This window comes from Clytia hemisphaerica, unplaced genomic scaffold (genome assembly GCF_902728285.1).
Source record: "Clytia hemisphaerica strain Z4C2 unplaced genomic scaffold, Clytia hemisphaerica genome assembly, whole genome shotgun sequence".
Classification (NCBI taxonomy): Eukaryota; Metazoa; Cnidaria; class Hydrozoa; order Leptothecata; family Clytiidae; genus Clytia; species Clytia hemisphaerica.
In genome coordinates this window covers 78019-104493 of record NW_027104076.1, presented here as the reverse complement: position 1 = coordinate 104493, position 26475 = coordinate 78019, and the positions used below count along the sequence as shown (strand labels likewise).

The window sequence follows — 26475 nt, the reverse complement described above, 5'->3', positions numbered from 1 at the left end:
GTCCTATTATAAGGCTCCTGCAAGAATGTTGATTAAGCACGACCACCAATCAAACAGCCAATTCGATTGACTTCAAAATATGCCATTTTTGCCTGATTGCCAATTATTTTGCATTCGATTGACAAAAATTTGGCAAATGTGGCAAAATTTGAGTGCCATAAATGCCAAATAAAAAAGATGTGGTGAATATGGCATTCTTGGCATATTTGGAACTTACCTCCATACGTCTCCATACAAAACACTGTTTCCGCGAGACCTGTGTTCTCTTCGCTCCAATTTTGCCACTTTTGCCAAAGATTTTGAAAAATAGAAGACCTTCCAATGCTAAAGCAAAACAATGCCGATCGGCAATTTGATTGGTTAAAAAATCGTTCGCTTTACAAACGCCGACAGAAAACTGCTGACTAAGCATCACAAAATGGAAATCACAATTGCGGCGTAGCGATGTACAAATTTGCCATGAAGCTGTGATCTTTTGACATTGAAATTGTAGATTTGGCAAAGTTAGTGAGTATGGCAAATTTGGAAGTCAATCGAATTGGCTGAAAGATTAAAAACTAAGGAACTAAAAATGGTACAAAGCTTGACAAAAATCCATTTACAAGGTATGAAAACTGTTTAAGGCACTTTCAGTTCCCAATTATGAAATAATACTAGTATTATACGATTTTCATTCAACCTTCCTTGGAAATTTTAAGAAAACTTATAGAATCTGGAATATTTTAAACAAATGTAGAGCTCACGTAAGGTGTTTTGGGAATGAAATGTTTTGTTCTTACAAATAGGTTTATGATGCATTGACGCATCAAGTTATCTCTTTAGGCTAGAAATAACCTAACGATGGAGAAAATCTCGATTTAGAAACTTAAAATCGTAAAAAATGAAAAAATTTCAATCCGACCAAGTCTATGCGATTTCTGGAAATAAAATATTTCAAAGGCTCCATAAGAGAAAAAAGCTTCACATTACCCAAGCATAAAACATCCTGAAATCAACCGAGTTAAAGTGGAAACGGCAATCGGACTTGCCATGCAGAGTATAAAATTCTACCAGAAAGCTTCTGGTTGGATTGAAATATCTAAAGAAAATTTCAAAAATACTAGCACGACCACCAGATCTTGTCTATCCTATTATATGGCTTATGCAAGAATGTTGATTAAGCACAACCACCAATCAAACATTCAATCATTTTTCGATTTTCCTGAACTATCCTCGTCTAGTTCTGGTGCAAGCACCAGCGTTTTCCTTAGATTTTAAACAGCTTTTTACTCTTAACGCATGCGTATCCACCGGTCAAAATTCATTCCATCCAAAGCTAGAATCTACTATGCTTGGGTAATGCAAATTCAAAAGAAAAGAACGTTGACTTCCCAATATTATGTTGAAAATTTTAGTAACAAGTGCATTTTTGACCAGTTTTCAAGAGCATGTCTTCAACTTCAGACTTTTTTCCATTTCTACTTTTCTACAAGTGCACATTTTTTATTTGACGTCAATTTTTTGAAAAATTGAAAAAATTCCGTCACTTTTTCTTATTTTCTATCTTATAGTGTTTCCAACGTCACGTGATTTAAAATGGTAGACTTGGACAAAAAATGGTAGAAAAGCTTGACAAAAACCCATTTACAAGGTATGAAAACTGTTTAAGGCACTTTCAGTTCCCAACTATGAAATAAAACTAGTATTATACGATTTTCATTCAACCTTCCTTGGAAATTTTGAGAAAAAACTTATAGAATCTGGAAAATTTTAAACAAATGTAGAGCTCACGTAAGATATTTTGGGAACGAAATGTCTTGTCCTTATACAAATATGTTTCTGATGCATTGACGCTTCAAGTTATCTCTTGAGGCTAGAAATAGCCTAACGATGGAGAAAATCTCGATTTAGAAACTTAAAATCCTAAAAATGAAAAATTTTGAATCCGACCAAGTCTTTATGCGTTTTTTTGCAAATAAAATATTTCAAACGCTCGACAAGAGAAAAAAGGCTTCACATTGCCCAAGCATAAAACATCCTGAAATGGACGGAGTTAAAAGTGGAAACGGCAATCGGACTTGCCATGCAGAGTATAAAAGCCTACCAGAGAGCTTCTGATTGGATTGAAATATCTAAAGAAGATTTCAAAAATACTAGCACGACCACTAGTTCTTGTCTATCCTATTATATGGCTTATGCAAGAATGTTGATTAAGCACGACCACCAATCAAACATTCAAGCATTTTTCGATTTTCCTGAACTATCCTCGTCTAGTTCTGGTGCAAGCACCAGCGTTTTCCTTAGTTTTTAAACAGCTTTTTACTCTTAACGCATGCGTATCCACCGGTCAAGGTTCATTCCATCCAAATCTAGAATCTACTATGCTTGGGTAATGCAAATTCAAAAGAAAAGAACGTTGACCCAATATTATGTTGGAAATTTTAGCAACAAGTACATTTTTGACTTTTTCCATTTTTAATTTTCTACAAGTGCACATTTTTTATTTGACGTCAATTTTTTGAAAAATTGAAAAAATTCCGTCACGTTTTTTTATTTTCTATCTTAGAGTGTTTCCGACGTTACTTGATTTAAAATGGTAGACTTGGACAAAAAATGGTAGAAAAACTTGACAAAAACCCATTTACAAGGTATGAAAACTGTTTAAGGCACTTTCAGTTCCCAACTATGAAATAAAACTAGTATTATACCATTTTCATTCAACAGATAAAAAAATTCACTCCATTAAGAATTAGCGAATAAGTCTATGGGTGCAATCTCCACATAAACTGGGGCAAACCCGGCCATTAAAAGCCGGATACCTCAGGAAAGTTGGAGCAAGGCACTTTGTCTTTCAGATAATAATAACAACTGATGACAACACCCATGGACTAATACTCATGACAAATGGAATGAGCTGATTTTGTTTGTCTTGGGACGAGAGCATTGACCTGGCACGCCCCAATCACCTGGTCGAACATCATCACATTAGTTATCTACATGAAACATTTCCACAACTGGAAACTCGGTACAATCAATGTACGCACAGCCAGAGAAGACGAGAAACTCGAGAAAGTTTTCAAGGAGATCAGAAAAGCTAATCTGTCCATATGCGGACTTCAAGAAGTCCGCCGTAAAAACGGCTTGGCATTAATAGAACTTAATGAACTAAACGAAAAATACGAAGTCTACTGGTCTGGATACGCCACAAAACGAATTCATGGAGTCGGGATTGCGATAAAAGTCGATCGTAATATAGCTATCGAGGATATTAAATATATAAATGCGAGACTTATTGTAGCAGATATTAAGTGAACAAAAATGTAAAATCAACACAGTTTGTTTTTTACGATATTTCGTTCTATTTTCAGAACTTCATCAGGTATGATACTGCACAAGCGTTAACACATTTTTAAATGCTACAAAAATCAGTGATGCGTAAAAAAAAAAGAAAAAAAAGCGAGAAATAAAAAATTCTAATGAACAAAGGAAAAAATTCTATAGGGAATAAAACAAAGAAAATGTTAAAAATATTTAATAAAAATAGGTGCATAGCGATAATATTTACAACGTTAAAACAGTACAATAAAATTGATGAAAACAACCCCGTGGGGGATAATCGTCGAAAACAATAAAACTAAAAATTTAACGAAAAAGGTTTCGAATTAGCACAGTAAACGCAGTGGAAATTAAAACGGAAAATTAAATACTCGTGTCCCCTTCTGGTTTATTCAGGACAAAAAGCAAAACAAAAAGAAATTACGGAACAAAACATGGAAACACCTGATACTAGTAGAGCACACAACTGTGCTGTAGGCATGCCCGTAGGTCATACCAAGCAGTCCAAAGAAGGGCGTTCTCCCAAAAACGACTGGTCATAACCAAATGACCGCAGTATAAGCTCAATACTAGCATCAGTTATCCCCAGAAAACTAAGGTCTGAATGGAACAACAACTTAGCAGATATTAATATATACGGCTGCTCAACGAGAATAGTTAACTGTTATGCACCAACGGAAGAAAGCACAACTCCATGTAAAGACATCTTCTATGCTAGCTTGAGGAAGCAACTAAATACAGACAATAACAGAAAGATAATTTGTATCGGCGATTTCAATGCCACCACTTCAGCCTCCTGGTACAATTCGTCGCTAAGAGAACGCATGATTGTCAACGATCTTATTGCCAATAATAATGGTGAAAGATTCCATGAACTGTTTAATACACAAAAACTATCGGTTATGAATACTTGGTTTACCCATAAAGAGTGTCGTAGAGTTACCTGGCACTCACCAGACGGTGTTACCAAAAAGAGCTATGATTTCATCCTGTGCTGTAGCTGGATCAGACAATTTATAACAAACTGTAGAGTGTACAATAGTTACGACTTTGATAGTGATCACCGATTGGTTATTGCGTCACTAACAACACCCTGCACTAAGATAAGTAAGTAAGTCTGCGACCGCAGTCGGAGGCGACCCGAAGGCTCCTCTTTCGATAGCTATCTACCCGAAGGTAGGGGAGGGCGCCACTCTTTCTCCCTGGATTTCTCCACTTACCCTTGATCCTTCTCTTAGTTGCTGAGCATCAAGCAGAGAGGCATCAAGTACCATTTTGGGAATCTTTGGTATGACCCGGCTGGGGGTTGAACCCACAACCTTGCGAACCGTAGCCGGATGCTCTACCACTGTACTACGGTCGCACTAAGATAGCACGATATGAAAAAAGGAAAAAGAAAACCCAAACTAAACGCCTTGACTATACTTCCCTTTACGATCAAGAAATTCTTCACAAATTCAAAAATGCCGCAACCGAAAGTCTTGATACAATCGATTTACAGAGTGACAATACAGCACTCAACAATAACCTACTGAAATCTATTAACGAAGCCGCATCGGAAAATATTCCTACAATAAGAAACACTAAACTATACCAACCATGGCATAATGACGATAAACTTCGGGAGCTATACGAACTGAAGAATCGACTTATGATACGTAACTCAGACCAAAAGGCAATCAAAGCTGCTAGAAAGAAAATACGACTTCGATGCAGACACCTCAAAAATAAATACCTGGAGCAGGAGGCGGAAAAACTCAGTCAATTGGCCGTCAACAGAAACCTAGAACGACTGTTCCATCGAGCTAAAGAGCAGGGAACAACTCTGAAAGCCATTCCAAGCAGTTGTCAGCCTCAAAAACTCTTGGAACACTTCAAATCCCACTTTAATCCTGTTGATCCGTCAGAGTTAGTTGAACCCAGTGAATTGAGTACTGACTTACCTACTTTCATACGCGAGCTACAAGAGATATCAGGAAAAACCCCTATCGAAGACAACCCGCCTTCGATTGACGAAATTCGAAAACACATCAAGCTACTTAAAAATAAGAAAGCCAATAATGACATTGATACCGAACTGATCAAATTATGTGATGAACCAGCTGCACATCGCATTTTACATCAAATCACACTCAACGTATGGAATAATTTAGACATTCCAGAATCGTGGGGCAACACACGTCTCAAAACTTTATGGAAAAAGAAGGGCTCAAAAAATGACCCATCGAAATATCGTGGTTTGAGCATCGGTTCTACAATATGCAAGTTATTGGTTAATATCATCCTTGAACGCCTCCGTCCCTGGTATGATGCTCAGCTCACCGATGAACAAAACGGCTTCCGACAAAATAGAGGAACTACTGACGGCATTTTTATTTTAAAACAAATTCAACAAATCACAGATAGGAAAAAGCAACCACTATTCCTCTTGTTTGTAGACCTTACTGCAGCTTATGACCACATTCCTCGATCTTGGCTGTTTCAATCGATAACATCTCGATTTCCCAATAACGAATGCCCCACCGCTATCAGAATACTAGAAAAACTCTACGATAAAACTTCTTTGATATTCCCCGAAGCAGATAAAACTTTTACCTCTGGTGTGCGACAAGGGGGTCCCGAAAGCCCCCTCCTCTTCAATTTATATATGGATCATGTAATGCGTACATTTGTTAATAAATGCAAAAATGACAACATCAATGTTTATGAACACTCCTATCGAATTAATCCCAGATCTGTCAGTCGCGACGAAAGAATGGAAATGAGACGGAAAAATCAATATACTAAGTACTAAGACTTAGTACTAAGTCACTACCCTGGAATGGATATGCAGACGATCTCATTCTATTCCTTCTCACTGAATCTGATCTTCGAAAATCGGCGAATCTCTTGAACGAAACATTCACGAAATTCGGACTGAACATAAACGCGCAAAAAACTGAATCCGTGATCCTAAACCAATCAGAAGGTGAATACCCAAAGTCAATTCTCAACTTAAGGAACACTGTTATAAAAAATGTTGAGAATTTTATCTATCTTGGCACATATATCCGTTTCGATCAACCTAACACAGGAGATCCAGAGATCAACCATCGAATACAGTTAGCGATCAGTAAATTCACTGATATGGGCAACTTGCTCCAAAATATGAGGATAAATCTTAAAACGCGTATAAAATTTCTGAACAGTTTTGTACGAAGCACGCTGACATGTGCGTGTCAAAATTGGAACACTAACACCAACCAAATAGATCGACTTGACGCTACCTATCGTGGATTTCTACGACGTATGGTTCGAGGAGGTTATCGATATTGTATCACCAATGAAGAACTACATAACCTTTGTGGGACTTCAGATTTGTCGACTTTTATTCGTAAGCAACAACAAAATTATGTCCAACACGTTATTCGAATGCCCGTATATCGATCCGTTAAATTGCTTGCCTTCAATTGTGATAAGTACACAAAAAGAGGAAGGTCTTGTAAAACTCTTCTTGATCAAGTAGTTGATTCGAGTGGACTGTCTTTGGATGAGTTGTGCAACCGGGCACTTGCAAGGAAATGATTTCTGGTTGATAATTTATTATGATGATTGGAGTGTGTAGCACTCCCCTATATTACTAGGAATAGTATTTGGTAAAATTTATATATATATTCCTTGGAAATTTTGGGAAAAAACTTATAGAATCTGGAAAATTTTAAACAAATGTAGAGCTCACGTAAGGTGTTTTGGGAATGAAATGTTTTGTCCTTACAAATAGGTTTATGATGCATTGACGCATCAAGTTATCTCTTGAGGCTAGAAATAACCTAACGATGTAGAAAATCTCGACTTAGAAACTTAAAATCGTAAAAAATGAAAAATTTTGAATCCGACCAAGTCTTTATGCGTTTTTTTGCAAATAAAATATTTCAAAGGCTCGACGAGAGAAAAAAGGCTTCACATTGCCCAAGCATAAAACATCCTGAAATCGACCGAGTTAAACTGGAAACGGCAATCGGACTTGCCATGCAGAGTATAAAAGCCTACCAGAGAGCTTCTGGTTGGATCAAATTATCTAAAAATGATTTCAAAAATACTAGCACGACCACTAGTTCCTGTCTGTCCTATTATAAGGCTCCTGCAAGAATGTTGATTACAGCACCTGACCCCGAGAATGTAGTAAACCCCGAGAATGTAGGTTTCTCATTTTTTAGCATGGCAGCCCTAACGATAGTTCAACTTCATAAAAAGTTGTTTCAGAGCATACTGTTACATATTACTGATTATTTCTAGACATAAAATTTTAACTTGAATTGATTTTTTCAGGCCAAAATCTGAATCGAAGTTGATTAGATACTACTCGAATTGAGACATTTTTTAAATAAATCCTCTCTAAATCGAAATCTATTGGAATTAAGTTATGATGATAGGGTATTTTCTTATTCCTAATGAACTAAGGAAATGTGAAAAATAGTCCATTTCAATATTTATTGTTCTAAGTTAGATATTTTAACGAAAATGTTTGACCTACCTTTTGGGTTTAGTTGACCTACAATTTGGGAGCCTTCATAACCCGACATAAAAAGTCTGTCAAATTATATAAAACTTTTTTGTTTTACTTTCATAACATGAAAGTATTACCTGAGAGATGATTAATGTTGGTATTTTAAGCTTTTACGACGTGTCCCAGACCCGCTGGGACCCCAGCCCAATCAGAAAAGTTTGGAACAATAGAATTTCTATCCCCATTGGGAATTTAGTAGAAAGTTTTTGACCCGACGTGGAAAAAGTTCCAACGGGGCTGTGAGGCAGGGGTGTTGTTACATTATTCACATATTTTAACACAGAATCTTCAACCTACAAAATAAAAACAACTTTCTTGTCTCTTCTTTTCGTCCTTTCTTTTACTTTTCATGATTTGTAGCACGATAAAATTAATATCTTTGTAAATTTTTTGTCAGAGTATATTTCGAAAGTATGAATTTCACTTAGAGAACAAAAGTTTCCGATGAATACTGAAATTTCGCTCTCAGCAACCGAATCTTTTCACCTACATTCTGGGGGGTAAAAAGCGAAAAAATCCAATTTTCAGAATAACAAAAGCTCTTTAGAATATTGTTTTGGCATAAAATATTTCTAAAATTTCCTGTTATAATTAATTCAATCGAAAATTATCAACATTTTACTATTACTAGATTTAAAGCCATAAAACCAAATCTACATTCTGGGGGTTATAACGAAAATGGGAGTCAACTTCAAGGACCAAAAAAATTATCTATCAAAAGTAATGAAACAAACCCCTGGGAAAGGATTTTAGGAGTTCAAAATTTCGTCTAAAACATTCAATATTTTTTTAAATGCAAATCTACATCTCTCAGGTCTGATTCAAATTTCACCTACATTCTCGGGGTCAGGTGCTGTAAGCACGACCACTAATCAAACATTCAAGCATTTTTCGATTTTCCTGAACAATCCTCGTCTAGTTCTTGAGCAAGCACCAGCATTTTCCTTAGTTTTTAAACAGCGTTTTACTCTTTACGCATGAGTATCCACCGGTCAAGTTTAATTCCATCCAAATTTAGAATCTACAATACTTGGGTAATGCGTATTGAAAAGAAAAGAACGTTGACTTACAAATATAATGTTTAAAATTTTACCAACAAGCACATTTTTGACCAGTTTTCCAGAGCACGTCTTCAACTTCAGACTTTTTTTCCATTTCTAATTTTCTACAAGTGCACATTTTTTATTTGACGTCAATTTTTGAAAAATTGTAAAATTTAAGTTATACTTCGGACCGTACTCTGAATATACTGGAAGACAAAGGAAGTGCAGGTAGATATGTTTGGCAGGTAATATATTTGATTTATTTGGCTAACTCTATAGTTTTGGGGAAAATTGTCCCCTTACAAGAAGTATGCATATATTCATCTCTAGATTCGCCCGCAGCCTCGACCTCAAGGACAAAACTGTTGTAGGGTGGGAGGGTGGAATTTAAATTCAGTCTTTCTATCACTAAGCCGGAGGTTGAAGGACTATCTTTTTCAAATTGCCAAAGATGGCCCACTGAAATATTTTACCGAACGGGCCAAATAAGACACCGCGGGTGTAGGGCGTTAGCGGATCGAATAAAGTACTGGAAGACAAAGGAAGTGCAGGTAGATATGCTTGGCAGATAATATATTTGATATATTTGGCTACCTCTATAGTTTTGGGGAAAATTGTCCCAACCGAAGGTACCTCCAAAACGAATAGACTAATAAATTGGCTGCAGGCAGTTGTCGCAAACAAAATTTAGGATGAATATTTTAAATTCTATCAAATGATAAATTCTTTCCTAACCGTATCCTACTATCCTAAAACCTGATATATGTGGAATATGATACACCAATAATAGTAATAATATCAATACACTAGGTCCTATCTCCTATGAGGGAATAAAGCTCTAACGAGCTACTGTCTGGAACTAGCCGGAAACTTGCCTTCTACACTGATAACCCTACGATGGCATTGGTCGGGTACCGGAAAGTGGAGTCCCAGTATAGGAGGGTCCTGACACTGTGATAAAGATGTCACGTTTAGTGCCCTAAACCACAATGCCCCCTGCCCAACCAAGGAACCGGTGATGGAGGTGGTCTCGGTAGACTCACCCCGCGCTCACGGAAAGCCAGGCCTTCCCAACCACGGACCCTGTGATGCAGGAGGTCTCGGTGGACTCACCCCGCGCTCACGGAGAGCCAGCCCTACCCAACCACAGACCTGGTGATGGAGGAGGTCTCGGTGGACTCACCCCGCGCTCACGGCCAGCCCTTCCTAACCACAGACCCGGTGATGGAGGAGGTCTTGGTGGACTCACCCCGCGCGCAAGGGACCCTTTATTTCAGGACAAATATGCTGTGGGCTCCCATAACTTCCTTACTCAACTTTCAACTAAGGCAACTTGTACCTTAAGGTCTCTGACCATAGTGAATTTTTCATAATTGTCGTGTTTAAAATGTGTTTTCTGACTGATGTAACCAATAAAACTATGGTATGTTATACATTTTCTGTTAGACAAACTATTTGAGATAAACAATAATAAGATAATAAAAAAAAAATAAAAATAAAAAGTCCCTTACTTCGACATTGACAGCTGAGCTTTTTTAATACAACCATTAGGGTTTCTAACATATTTTATAACAGTCAGAGTGCCATCTACCTAATCTTTGAACCAGCCAAGATGGGACACCACGGTTTGCTGCAGTAGTAGCTGCCCCTGCCCTCAGTGAGTGTGAAGAATAGTCAGAAGCCTTAAGACCAACTGATACTAATAGCTGCTTTAACAGGGTATTAAAAGATGAATAGGTGAGTGGCTTGTTCCTTAAGAAGAACAAGGGTGATGACCGCTTATGACGATAAGATTTAAGGTACTCTTTGACTGCTGCAAGTGGACAAGATTCTGTTTCATTGCCGTAAATCCTGACAGTGGAGGGACTAAACTGGTTCGTTTTAGTTTTTGGAGGGTAACTTTCACATGATCACGTTTTAACTTAATATCTTTGCGGCGCAAGCAGGCGTCACGGTTTGTGACTGTAAGTGTATACTCACTGCAGCGGAAAAATCCAAAAAAAGCTAAAAGTATTGCTGCTTTGAGCATTACTTTGCAATCCCTCTCAAGAAGCTTAGTAGCGTTTAGCTTGCGAACAATTTTTAAGATCTGCTTTTGCTTTAATGTCTTTTTGACCCTGCGCTTAACCTTGTTCGCTCACTTAACGCTGCAAACAATTGTTTAAGCTGAAAGCACCTGCCCTGCGATAACTTCTGGAATGAGTTGGATCCGAACCACCCATCTGTAACGACCAATGACGAACGCTGTAAACATATGTACAAATACACCTATAAGAAAGTTTACAAGTATACGCAAGGTAAGCAACAAACATCATTAGACTATTGAGATCAGGGCGAAAGACTTTTCCGGTATCTCCATTGATATATTTCTGGAAACGTGTGAATGCTTTTACACCTTGGCTGTATGTCTACTTTGAACCAACAGATAACGCCTTCGATGTAAGCTCATCTACGATACTATGTAGCTCTTCACCGCGGGTGTTACTACGATAGGATCCTTCTCCATATTTGGGTACAGCTGCCTGAAGCGTTATAGCTGGAAACGAGAAATCAGATCCGCTTTAATATTTTTCTTACCCGGTATGTGCGTTGCCTTTATACAAAAGTTCTTTGTCATGCATTCTAGTGTTAACTTCCTCAGCATCTTTGCAATAACTTTGTCACTTGAATAGCCTCTGTTTATCCCAGCTACCGTTGCTTCGTTATCACAAAAGACTTTAATACGCTTGCCAGTCCATTCTGAACCCCAAAAAATAGCTGCTGAGACTATAGGATAAAGCTCCCCTGCTGCCATTGAGGGCATAATATCGCTATTCTCCCAACGCCCTCCAAACCATTGTCTCTTAAAACATCCACCATAGCCGACTGTACTAGAATCGTCTGTATAAAATTCCATATCCCATGCTAAACTTACACCTTTATCTAGAAAAAAACTTCTTACCATTCCAATGCTTTAAAAATTCTAGCCATATCTTCAGATTTTCTCATGCTGACTCATTTACGTATATTTTGTAACTTAATTTACTAACCGTACAGCAACTTAAGGTTATCAACCTGTGTAAAAAATATACGTCCTGGCGCAACCACTTTACAGGTAAAGCTCAAAGAGCCTATAAGACTAAGAAGTTCTCGTTTTGTGCATTTCTTTCTCTTGAGAAATTCCTGAATATCTGCTTCTAATTTCCTCACTTTCTCAGAAGATAACGAGGCTTCTAGTTTAACGGAATCTAAAGTAATTCCCAAAAATTCTAACTTATGACTTGGTCCCTCTACTTTGTGTTTGGCAATGGGTATGTTTATCCTTTCAAACAGCTGTAGTAAACTTTTCAGAGCCTGGCCTTTTTTACTAGGAGCATCAGCAACTAGAAGTCATCTAAAAGGTAGTAGGTATATTCTAGCCCATAATTATTTACTGCTGCCCATTCCAAAGCTTCCGATAACTTGTCAAAGATTCCAGGACTTGATCTTCCTCCCATGGTCAGCCTTGTGTCGTAATAATACTTATCCTTCCAGTAAATACCTAAGTGTGTAAAATTATTTGGCGAAACTGGTACTATCCTGAATACCCCTTCTATATCCACTTAGCTCAAATAACAACCTCTTCCTAGCACCTGGATAAATTCGATCGCACTGTCTACAGTAACATATCTAAGGGAATACTCATCCTTGTCAATAAAGTCATTGATGGAGGAATCTTCTGGATACGAGAGGTCCATTATTGCTCGAAACTTACCTGGTACCTTCTTCGGAACAATGCTTAGTGGCTGACACTGAAAGTTTTCGAACGGAGGTGCGTCAAAAGGCCCTACAATTCTACCTTTTTCCAACTCGTCATTAAGATACTTATCAACTACATCTTGGTGATTATCTGCAGATCTAAGGTTTCGAGAAATTCTCTCCCTTTCTGGACCAAAATTTAAATAGCCAATACCAAAGCCTTTTCTGAATCCTTCTGATAAAAACTCAACAAAGTCTCGTTAGGATGACTGGCCAGCTCCTCTTCTAAACTTTCGATATCTACAGGAGTACTTACCAATGATTTCAGTCAAAACTTAGAAGGCACCTCAGTCCACTTCTTGACCGAATGGCCGTTCTTGTTGCAAAATCTACACATATGAAGATGAGGACAAGTGGATACAGTGCAGACAGAAAAATTATACTTGTTGCAAATCTCCTTACCCTTGTAAAAAGCTCTCGCCCTGTCCCTATCTGACGTGCAAGAAGAAGCATATGTACTTACCGACCACAACCCCACCTGATCCTGACATCAAGTCAAATGGACACTTGGACGAATGATGGCACCAAGACTGACAGTTCTCACAAAAGTTGGCAAGAGAGTTGTTCGCTACCGCCGCATGCAACACCTCCGTGTCTAAAACGCACCAGTTTACTTCCTCCCCCCTCCCTGATAGCTCAGCTGCCTTATCCAAAACATAAGGTGGTAATACCATTAAGCCAAACCGCTATACTTGTTAGCAATTGTAACAATGTTAGCTATATACATATCGATATCTGTAGCTCTCGAGGGAAAACCCTCTTATATGAGTTCCTTAAACTTCAAAAGAGCCAAAACATCTGAGGTAAATCAAGTTTTTGCTTTCCTAGACGTCTCTCCTTATTTCCATCGCCAAGATTCAAATGGATCACACCACTGTCACTCATTATACTTGCAGATTCTTGGCCCTGGACGTCAAAACCAGGCAAAAGTTTGTATAAGGGAACAAATTTTCCAGCAAGAAGTTTGTTTTTCACTGATGGAGCCACACAATAACTTAAGGGCTCTGACCATAGTCAGAAAATTGATTTTAGTATCTGAGCATAAAAGTTATGTTTTAGATTTTTTAACACTTTTAACAAAGAATTGCCTTTATAGCTTTTTAATCAAACCCCTTAAGAGTAATTGAGAACTTAATTGCAAAAATGACGTTATTAACTTTAAAAAGACGGTAATAATATGTTGCATCACCTTCTTTTATAAAAAGTGCTAAGTTTTAATGGGTAATTAACCTTTTTGTTTCGAACTTTTTTCAAACTGTCCGCAAAGAATTGAACTATTGTAAATTTTGCGGAATATTTTTCTAAAAAGATGTGTCAAAAGTTATGACATGTTATACATTTTTTGTAACACAAACTACTCCTGAATCTGAAAATACAAAAATTGCATTGGAAAAAAATGATGAAGAAGAAAATGAAGACTTTTTCGAGGAAGAGTATTTCAACTTTGAAGAGCTTAGTTTCGGCGAAGAAAAAACATTTTGAAAATTTTTTCGCAGTAGATGGTGTATCTTTTACCCAATAATAAAAATTTTTGCGGAAAATTTTTGTAAATGCTTCTTTGTCTCGAAATCTTGAAAATAGTGGTTTTTCATCAATTTTTCATCTGGATTTTGCTTAAAAAAACAGTCATAACTTTTGACACATCTTTTTAGAAAAATATTCCGCAAAATTTACAATAGTTCAATTCTTTGCATTGATATATTTCTGGAAACGTGTGAATGCTTTTACACCTTGGCTGTATGTCTACTTTGAACCAACAGATAACGCCGTCGATGTAAGCTCATCTACGATACTATGTAGCTCTTCACCGCGGGTGTTACTACGATAGGATCCTTCTCCATATTTGGGTACAGCTGCCTGAAGCGTTATAGCTGGAAACGAGAAATCAGATCCGCTTTAATATTTTTCTTACCCGGTATAGTTTTGTTGGTTACATTAGTCAGAAAACACATTTTAAACACATCAATTATGAAAAATTCACTATGGTCAGAGCCCTTAAGGAGAGTTTTCTCTTACCAGATGTGTTCCTCTTGCTCTTCTTTCTTTTCGGCTGTTGAATTTCATCGTCCGAACTCGATTGTTCCTCCTCACTGCTATTTGTTTCATCACCGCTTCTCTCCGATTCACTCACATCTCTGTTCTTACGTTTGTTTTTGCTTTGTTTTGATTTTGTTTTTGTAGATTTTGGTCGTACGTTACTTTCACTCGTGGACGGGCTTCTCGCTTGAGTAATTCTTTTTAAAACCTCCTCAACGATTGCTTCTGTCGACACACTAGATGCTGTAGAAGAAGAGCTCTCTTCCAACTTTTCTACATCAATCCCATGGTTGATTAATTTTCTCTTCAACAACGAAATTTTTGTTTTAGCAGTATACTTGATGTTTAGTTCGTCGCATTTTCGTTTAATAGCTGCACTTGTAACCATGATTTATGATTAAGAAGATATCCGAAGATATTTACGAATTTTTAGCACTGCAATTTAAATTCAGTCTTTCTATCACCAAGCCGGAGGTTGAAGGACTATCCTTTCAAATTGCCAAAGATGGCCCACTGAAATATTTTACCGAACGGGCCAAATAAGACACCGCGGTCGTAGGGCGTTAGCGGATCGAATAAAGTTAAACTCCGATTTACAGGCATTTTACTCTAAATCCACAATTCCGTCACTTTTTTTTATTTTCTATTTTAGAGTGTTTCCAACATTACGTGATTTAAAATGGTAGACTTGGACTAAACTTGGTAGAAAAGCTTGACAAAAACCCGTTTACAAGGTATGAAAACCGTTTAAAGGCACTTTCAGTTCCCAATTATGAAATAATACTAGTATTATACGATTTTCATTCAACATTCCTTGGAAATTCTAAGAAAACTTAAAGAATTTGGAAAATTTTCGACAAATGTAGAGCTCACGTAAGATATTTTGGGAATGAAATGTCTTGTCCTTACAAATAGGTTTCTGATGCATTGATGCATCAAGTTATCTCTTGAGGCTAGAAACAATCTAGCGATGGAGAAAATCTCCATTTTGAAACTTCAAATCGTAAAAAATGTAAAATATAAATCCGACCAAGTGTTTATGCGTTTTTTGCAAATAAAATTTTTCAAAGGCTCGATGAGAGAAAAAAAGGCTTCTCATTGCTCAAGCATAAAACATCCTGAAATTGACCGAGTTAAACTGGAATCGGCAATCGGACTTGCCATGCAGAGTATAAAAGCCTACCAGAGAGCTTCTGGTTGGATCGAAATATCTAAAGAAAATTTCAAAAATACCAGCACGACCACTAGTTCCTGTCTATCCTAATATAAGGTTTATGCAAGAATGTTGATTAAGCACGACCGCCAATCAAACATTCAAGCATTTTTCGATTTTCCTGAACTATCCTCGTCTAGTTTTGGTGCAAGCACCAGCGTTTACCTTAGTTTTTAACCAGCTTTTTACTCTTAACGCATGCGTATCCACCGGTCAAGGTTGATTCCATCCAAATCTAGAATCTACTATGCTTGGGTAATGCAAATTCAAAAGAAAAGAACGTTGACTTACAAATAAAATGCTGAAAATTTTAGCAACAAATACATTTTTGACCGGTTTTCAAGAGCATGTCTTCATTTTCAGAATTTTTTTCCATTTCTTATTGTTTACAAGTGCAAATTTTTTATTTGACGTCAACTTTTGAAAAAATTAAAAAAATTCCGTCACTTTTTTTTCTTTTCTATTTTAGAGTTTTTTTTTTTTTTTTTTTTTTTTTTTTTTTTTTCTTTATTGAAACATAAACACAGGGTACATTACGAACATATAATACAAAATACTACTAAACATTAATATAGTCCCTCCCTCCGCTAGAAACTTAAGTTATATCGCCAGAGGCAAGGCTATGAAGAAAGGAAAAAGTAAAACAAGGTGTGACGTGGGGAGAGCTATGGTTGTAGTAGACTAAAATAACGCACCACTGAACCTTCCAGATTCATGGATATATTCAACGACAGAAAAAATTATAGTTTGATTTAAAATTAAATTCAAGCTTTCATCACCGTATAATAAAAACCGACAAAAATAAGAAGGGTTCAGTGGGAGGAAAATAATACCTAAGTCTTGTAGTTTGTCGAATAGAGATTGTCTCGCAAGGGAATATATAGAGCAGTGCAGAAAAAAGTGCTGAGTATTTTCAACTGAGTTAGTTCGATAACCACAAAAAGGGTCTAAAGTATCACGAAAACCATGCTTAAATTTGTGCTCGTTCAGATGACTGAACCCTACCCGAAGTCGATTTAGAAAGACTACACCTTGATTGTCAGAAACATCAAAAACACGAGATTGTTTGGGTCTCAAAAATTTTAAAATTGCATTCTTAAAGGTCTTAACAGAAGGTAGATCTCTTATATTCGCGCCCAGGACATTCCACTGTGATATGCAGTAAGGAAAAAAAGTATTACGAAAACGCTCAGTTCGTATATTAAGAGGATAAATAGGATTTCTTGTTCTTATGTTAACTGGCTCTGTAAGCCTTGCTGGCAGATAGTTACGTAAGTAAGACGGAGCTTGGTTATTTATGATTTTATAGAAAAATATCATTCTTCTGGCAAAGCGTCTGTCAGCAAGGCTTTCAAGGCCAAGTTCAGAGTATATTCTCTCCTGAGACGTTCCACGAAAGCAACCTGTGATAGCTAAGCAGGCATTATATTGAATGGATTCAAGCTTCTGCACAAAAGAGGCATTTCCTGGGCGGTCATATATGATATCACCGTAGTCAAGATGAGGTCTAATGTAAGATTTATAGATGGTAAGAAGAGATCTTCTAGGCACATGTTTGCGAAGTCTGTTAATAAGGCCAATACCTTTATTGGCCTTTTTTATCTTCTCCTCAAGATGGTAATCGAAAGAAAGTTTTGAATCTAAGATAAGACCTAGATGTTTCTGGTGCTCACTGACAGCGATGTTAGTGTTATTGAAGGAGATTACTGGAGCATTAGCAGGAGTGATTCTGCAGGTAAAATAGACTTCCACAGCTTGTTTAGAAGGGTCTGGGTTGAAAGACATCTTCCATTGACGAGCCCACTCACTTATCCTGGCAAGATCTCTGTTTAGTACCCCAAGGCTCAAGAGCTGGTCCATCACAAGGGAGAATAAGGAGGTGTCGTCAGCAAAGATTTTGGTTTTGACTCAAGGTTTAATGGGAGATCATTAATGTAAATTAAGAAGAATAAAGGACCAAGAATCGAGCCCTGAGGTACCCCAGCATTGATCTTCTTCCACTCAGACGTTTTCCCATTCAACACAACTCTCTGATGCCTATCATCAAGAAAGTTACGTATTAAGGAAAGCAGAGTCCGGTTACCCCATATGATTTGAGTTTGAAAATCAAGCCATCATGCCAAACCCGGTCGAATGCCTTTGAAATATCTAAAAACACACCCCTGGTATCTAAAGAAGGGTTCACGTCAACCCTGTAAAAATATCATGCGTTATGGACAACAACTGAGAAATGCAAGAGTCACCCTCCCGAAATCCAGACTGACATGGAGAAAATAGATTATTTGTTTCAAAATATCTGTAAAGTGCATCATAGATACACTTTTCAAATTTTTTCCAAACACTGGAAGAAGAGAAACTGGTCTGTAATTTTTAGCTATGCTCCTGTCTCCCTTTTTATAGACAGGAACCACATTGCCTTTCTTCCACTGTGATGGGAAAATGCCAGAATTGATGGAAAGATTGAATATACTAAACAAAGGTTTTACTAGAGAATCACCACAGATCCTGATCATACGAGTAGAAACATTATCCCACCCATGGGCCTTGTTTACGTTTAAAGAATTAATAATTGACGCGATTTTTTCTTCGTCAAATTCAAGGTTATTTAGCCTGCAGTCAGTGAAAAATTGTTCAGGTGGCAGCACGCTGCCAGTTTCGATCAAAGAACATTGGTTTGCAAAAAAAGAGTTAAAAATATCGGCCTTCTCAGAAACATCGCTCACAAGGACGTTTCTTTCGTCGCGAATGGGTGGAATTTTAGGTTTTTTTCGTATGCTCAGGAACTGCTTAAGGGTAGACCAGTATTTCTTACTTCCGATGTTTGGATCATTCAAAGAATTGCCAAGACGAGAAAAATAGTTGTCCTTGGCAGTATTAATGGCTAATCTGCACTCGACAACCATATCATCGAGTGCCTGGCGATCTAAGGGATTTTGCCACTTTCTCCATCGACGATATATTTTAGCCTTGTCCAGAAGCATTTGCTTTATCTCAGGAGTCATCCATAACGCATCTTTATCCCTGATTGTTATAATTTTGTTTGGGACAAAGTTAGAAAAGATGTTAAGGATATATTCAGAGAGAAGGGTGACGCGATCTTCAACATTGAGCCCCAGGAAGGTAGTGTCCCAATCAATGGCATTCAGAGCAAGCATGATTCCCCTTTGGTCAGCGCGAGAGAAGTCCCAAATCTTGCGTTTATAAGCTGGAGGGAATTTAATTTGATAATTTATTCTAACAAAAGGTATCTGGTGGTGACAACGGAAATTGAGGGAAGGTAAAACCCCAGATTCTAAAATAGGTGTTCGCGAAGATGAAAAAATAAGATCTATACAGGATGGAGAGCACCCAGGCTTCAAGTGAGTTGGCTCGTCAATCAGTTGATGTAACCCATACTGCGTGGCTAAGTCGTTAATGTCCTCTCCTTGAGAATTTGTGATATCACCAGTCCACCAAACTGAATTTCTTGCGTTGAAATCACCAAGAAAAATAGATAGAGTGGGAGAAACGTCATAAATGTTTTTGATTGTTTCCTCCCATTTTTGTTTGAATGCAGAAAATTCGTCTGCATTTTGACTAGGAGTACGGTAGAGAAGACAAAGAAGAAGTTTTTTCGAACCAGAATTAACTTCACAAACAAGGCACTCGTCAAGAGAAGACAACTCAGGTCTTCTCTCAACAGAAAGACCCCTTCTATAATAAAGACAAACACCACCTATTTTTGAGTTAGATGGGTGATCACATCTGAGTAGCTCATAATTTTCTATCTCCAACCTCGAATCATCACTCTCGATAGAGGAATCGAGAAACGACTCACCGACGCAGAAGATATCAAACTTGTGAGCACTCAGAAAGGCAGTGATTTGAGCAATCTTTGAAAATTTATTAACCCAAACGCTGTTTAGATTCCAATGTGAAATTGATAAGGTGTTATCTTTCTCTCTCGGCCCCGGGTTAGACTCGATATCTAGAGTGTTTCCAACGTTACGTGATTTAAATGGTAGACTTGGACAAAAAATGGTATAAAAGCTTGACAAAAACCCATTTACAAGGTATGAAAACTGTTTTAAGGCACTTTCAGTCCCTAATTATGAAATAAAACTAGTATTATACGATTTTCATTCAACATTCCTTGTAAATTTTAAGAAAACTTATAGAATCTGGAAAATTTTAAACAAATGTAGAGCTCACGTAAGATGTTTTGGGAATGAAATGTCTTGTCCTTACAAATAGGTTTCTGATGCATTGACTCATCAAGCTATCTCTTGAGGCTAAAAATAATCTAACGATGGAGAAAATCTCGATTTTGAAACTTCAAATCGTAAAAAATGAAAAAATTTCAATCCGAACAAGTCTCTTTTTGCAAATAAAGTATTTCAAAGGCTCGATGAGAGAAAAAAGCTTTGCATTTCTCAAGCATAAAACATCCTCAAATCGACGGAGTCAAAGTGGAAACGGCAATCGGACTTGCCATGCAGAGTATAAAAGCCTACCAGCGAGCTTCTGGTTGGATCAAGATATCTAAAAATGATTTCAAAAATACTAGCACGACCACTAGTTCCTGTGTATCCTAATATAAGGCTTATGCAAGAATGTTGATTAAGCACGACCACCAATCAAACATTCAATCATTTTTCGATTTTCCTGAACTATCCTCGTCTAGTTCTGGTTCAGGCACCAGCGCTTTCCTTAGTTTTTAACCAGCTTTTTACTCTTTACGCATTTGTATCCACCGGTCAAGGTTAATTCCACCCAAATCTAGAATCTACTATGCTTGGGTAATGCGAATTGAAAAGAAAAGAACGTTGACTTACAAATTAAATGCTGAAAATTTTAGCAACAAGTACATTTTTGACGAGTTTTCCAGAGCACGTCTTCAACTTCAGACTTTTTTTTCCATTTCTAATTTTTTACAAGTGCAAATTTTTTATTTGACGTCAATTTTTGAAAAAATTAAAAAAATTCTGTCACTTTTTTTTTTCTATTTTAGAGTGTTTCCAACAACGTCACGTGATTTAAAATCGTAGACTTGGACTAAAAATCGTATGAAAGCTTGACCAAAACCCATTTGCAAGATATGAAAACCGTTTCAGGCACTTTCAGTCCCCAACTATGAAATAAAACTAGTATTATACGATTTTCATTCAACATTCCTTGGAAATTTTAAGAAAACTTATAGAATCTGGAAAATTTTCGACAAAGGTAGAGCTCACGTAAGATGTTTTGGGAATGAAATGTCTTGTCTTTACAAATAGGTTTCTGATGCAGTGAAGCATCAAGTTATCTCTTCTTGTCCAGTACTATGACATTTATCCCCTGGCAGCCAGCTGCACAGCTCGTAAACATTTATCTTCCTTTATCTCCATAAAATGAAGCTGTCAATCAAAAATTACAACTAACGAAAATAGAAGTGTTAAAACAAATGTCAATCAAACGACATACGACAACAAGCCGAAAACGAACGAGAAATTTCAAATCTTTTCATGCCTTTTATGGTAATTGTCGTGATGGATTTTTTCTAATTCTAAATTTGTGTTACACAACTATGAAAATCGAGGTGTCTGAAAAAGGTCACTTTCATTTAGTAATCATCAATTAAAACCTTTCATAAAGTGAGCAATTTTTTCTAGGAATATTTTCTTATAATTTTTTGACGAGACTTGCTAATATTTAACTGTTTTTAAATATCAACGCAATGTTAATTTTTTTTACTTTAGGAGATTCACAATTTCACAGGCGTCACAATGGTATAAAATCGTAACTTAAAAACTCTTCTGGAAATTAAAAAAAAACTAAAATCGCAACAGTAGCCAAATCCGTTTTGATATGTTTTTCTTGAAACATTAACAACATATCAATAACTTAAAATCTTGAATTTTATTGTAAATGCCATATATTTTTTGAAATAAAAATTAAAATCTTATCTAACGGTATAAAAATTATTCTAAATAATGAAAAACTTAAAAAAATTAAAGCACTTTGAAGTTGTTGACCCGCTTTTTTTAAATGCATACTTTATAAGTTTACATTTTATAATTTTCGAAAATCGGGTACAGCTTTTTTATTGCCAGAACCCTGTTTATAAGAATATTTCGTTAGGCTCAAATCTTTGTATAGCTTACACTAACTGCCACCTTTCAAATAATATGTTTAAATATTATTACTATTATTTATTTATTTACTTATTTTTATCCTTTTATTTTTTACTTTCTCTTATTTTTACTTTAGGGAAGTCGATTTTATGATGAAAAAAAAGCTCTGTAATGGGAGATTAACTTTCTTTAAAAGTGGCAATTATAGAAGACAATATTTCGGCTGGGTACATGAAGAAATAGCTGTGAAGATTTTCTTTTTTTCTAAAAATGACAATGTAAAGAATCTATCTAAATAAATAAAAATGATGCGGATGGGTTAGTTTTAAAAATGACAATATAAACAATCCATCCAAATATAAAAATGATGGGCTAAGCGGTTTTTCTATATGCAATAAATCTAAATAAGTACAAATCACAACAATGACTTTTTTATAACTGCTTTAAACTGCATCCCATTAAATGAACCCTCCCCAATTTCTTGCTGGTTATCTCGTAAAGTGTATATAGGGGAAAGATTCCAGAAAAGTATCAAGAATCTTGGTGCAGAAATGGGAATCTTATACAAAACAACGGTACCAATAGAGTTTTTAGTGATTCAAAATGAAAACCCTGATTAGCAAAAGGTGTATCAAAATCAGTGAAGTTCCATATTGAAGCTTGATTTATTGCCTTGTTGCCCATTTCCGACGGCTTATTAGCAGACGCCCACGCTAAAAAGCTTTAAAGAGCCTTTTTTTTAATTTTCAGAATAAAGAAAGTGTGATACCTCACCCTCCTAATCCAATGATTGTAGTGAGGGATCGTTTAGGCTAGAGCTGTTGCGCTAGCAATAACTGGAACCATTTTAGCTACAAAAACATGGATTGAACCTGATCGAACTGCGATATAAATATAAAGTAATCAAACTTTAATCAAACTGAAGATTTTCCGGTAAAGTTCGATTACTGTTCGATCAGGTTCGGTAATCAAACACCTAACCGTTTGATTTTGTTCGATGAAATTTGATGGTTCGATAAGGAAAATTGGATTTGATAGGGTTCGGTTGACATCGCCTGGGCTGGCATCGGGATCGGGGAGGAAAAGCTGGAACTTTTTCTTAAACCAAACTCATTGAATACCAATCAAACTTCATCGGATAAAAAACTGTCGTCATCAAACTTATATAATCAAACCAATCAAAAAATTTTAATCGAACAGTTTGATTTTGTTGAATAGTTCAACAGTTTGACTACTGGCAAAAAAATGATTGCTGAATTTCAATTGACATGATTTAGGAAATACGTGGAAATGCTTTCTAAAACTGACTGTTTGTCACAACTGGTTAACATTTAACACATAACTATCTGGTGAAAAAAGGAAAAAAAAGATCACACCTGTGTTTTTTGTAGTTTTAGTGAATAAGAGGGCTATGTGTTGCTATTATAGTGTTGTTGTTGATGTTGTGGAAAATTAACTCTTTTTGTACTAATTACTGAGCATCATCAATTTATTGGTGCATTCACTAACTACACAAACATAAAATACTTAGTAGTAAACGAATAATAAACCTCTTTAAATACTCTACTAAAGACCAGAAAACATAATAAAAATCTATACAGCAGCAGCAAATTTCAAAAGTTAAAAAGCATGTCCAGCATGTGGTGCATTGAAGCAGCCATTAAAAAGTTCTCACGATGAATATGTTTACAAACGCTTGGTTACACTTCTTACAGTAGCGTATTTTGATCACAGATATCTAAGCCCGAAGGGCTAGATTTGCAACTTTAAGCTTTCTCCAGCAAAAAAAAGTGAAGCTAAAATTTGACTTTTTAAATTTCGTGCCGATGGATAGGATCTAGCATTTTAATTGTTTTCGGAGCGCGAGATCAAAAAACGTAGCCGATAAACGCTATTTCACATCTCTCAAACCGGTGAAATTGCATATTTTAGTCACGTGACTCTGGTAGGAAATCCTTCCAAAGATGAGCTTCACTTTTTGATAAAAGCTGCAAATCTAGCCCTTCGGGCTTTACAGATATCTGTGATTTTGATTATTAAGAAAAGCGCTGTTTTTTATCTTTGTGAGTGAGTCCACCTTTAGAATATTGGCCGTAGTACGCCCGCAGCCAAACACCCACGCCATAATTTGCGCCCCAAAAGTATTGCTCGGATAAACTACGGAATGTGAAACATACGGAAACTGAAAGACGACAAAAACAAAAACAAAAACAGCGAAAAATTTTAACCCGCCTCTCACCCATCGCGAAACTATTAAGCCACCTACGCTCCGCTCGGTGGCAAAAAACAAGACCGTCTTAAGAACATATCCTGTCTGAATTCAAGAAATATGAATTGGGAAAACGCCTTTCTTATAAAAAAAGCGTGTCGGTTGAGAAGTCACGAGAGAGTATTATACCAGTTGTCCTATTAGCTGGTCACAATACTATTCCACACGTGTTCAAATTCATGATAATTACTGTTTAACGTCAAAAAAAGTTCAAACTTCAAAAAGGTGTCAAGATGAGAGGAGCAAATCAAAAACAAACACACGTGTCTAATTGACAGCCTTCGATTTTAATCATCACATAGGTAAAAAATATTTTACTTGTGTTGAAAAGATTTTAATTATGCTTGATATAAGAAACAAAAAGTGTATTTTATGACAATTACAAAAAATAATGAGCCTTTTAATTAAAAATCTATGTTTTCCGGTATTATAGAGCTTGATAATAATAATGGAAAACTGTTGTGACAAACGGCATAATGGAGCTGCAAAGCAAGACACGTTCTTTCATTTTTTTCCACGAAATTTGTTGCTGGCTGCACGAGCAAAACCGTTGGACGAAATTTGCCGTTGGCACGGATTTCGTGGGGTACATATACATATATACCCATAGCACCATATGCCTATATACCCCATAGCACCACGTGCCTAAATAGCCTGGACACGTGTGTTATATTTCGTTTTTTTTCCACGAAATTTGCTGCTGGCTGCACGAGCAAAACCGTTGAACGAAATCTGCCGTTGGCACGGATTTCATCGGGTACATATACATATATACCCATAGCACCATATGCCTATATACCCCATAGCACCACCTGCCTAAATAGCCTCGACACGTGTGTTATATTTCGTTTTTTTTCCACGAAATTTGCTGCTGGCTGCACGAGCAAAACAGTTGGACGAAATCTGCCGTTGGCACGGATTTCGTGGGGTACATATATACCTATATACCCCATAGCACCATATGCCTATATACCCCATAGCACCACGTGCCAAAATAGCCTCAACACGTGTGTTATATTTCGTTCTTTTTTATTCCACATAATTTGCTGCTGGCTGCACGAGCAAAATCGTTGGTCGAAATGTGCCGTTGGCACGGATTTCGTGGGGTACATATACATATATACCCATAGCACCATATGCCTATATACAATATAGCACCACGTGCCAAAATAGCCTGGACACGTGTGTTATATTTCGTTCTATTTTATTCCACAAAATTTGCTGCTGGCTGCACGAGCAAAATCGTTAGACAAAATCTGCCGTTGACACGGATTTCGTGGGGTGCATATACATATATACCTATAGCACCATATGCCTATATACCCCATAGCACCACGTGCCAAAATAGCCTGGACACGTGTGTTATATTTCGTTCTTTTTTTATTCCACAAAATTTGCTGCTGGCTGCACGAGCAAAATCGTTGGACGAAATCTGCCGTTGGCACGGATTTCGTGGGGTACATATACATATATACCCATAGCACCATATGCCTATATACAATATAGCACCACTTGCCAAAATAGCCTGAACACGTGTGTTATATTTCGTTCTTTTTTATTCCACAAAATTTGCTGCTGGCTGCACGAGCAAAATCGTTGGACGAAATCTGCCGTTGGCACGGATTTCGTGGGGTACATATACATATATACCCATAGCACCATATGCCTATATACCCCATAGCACCACGTGCCAAAATAGCCTGAACACGTGTGTTATATTTCGTTCTTTTTTATTCCACAAAATTTGCTGCTGGCTGCACGAGCAAAATCGTTAGACAAAATCTGCCGTTGGCACGAATTTCGTGGGGTGCATATACATATATACCCATAGCACCATATGCCTATATACCCCATAGCACAACGTGCCAAAATAGCCTGGACACGTGTGTTATATTTCGTTCTTTTTCTATTCCACAAAATTTGCTGCTGGCTGCACGAGCAAAATCGTTGGACGAAATCTGCCGTTGGCACGGATTTCGTGGGGTACATATACATATATACCCATAGCACCATATGCCTATATACCCCATAGCACCACCTGCCTAAATAGCCTGAACACGTGTGTTATATTTCGTTCTTTTTTCCCCACGGAATTTGCTGCTGGCTGCACGAGCAAAACCGTTGGACGAAATCTGCCGTTGGCACGGATTTCGTGGGGTAGATATACCTATATACCTATATAC

General features: G+C 37.0%; 1 protein-coding gene across 1 annotated transcript; it reads left to right on the top strand.

Annotated features, from left to right (window-relative positions):
• Positions 1–2976: 2976 nt before the first annotated feature.
• On the top strand, positions 2977–6879 carry LOC136812534 (uncharacterized). Its single transcript, XM_067069061.1, has 4 exons — positions 2977–3226; positions 3973–4422; positions 4758–5745; positions 6315–6879. Exons 1-4 carry the CDS (start codon positions 2977–2979, stop codon positions 6877–6879), a joined length of 2253 nt encoding a protein of 750 aa, XP_066925162.1.
• The last annotated feature ends 19596 nt before the right edge of the window (positions 6880–26475 follow it).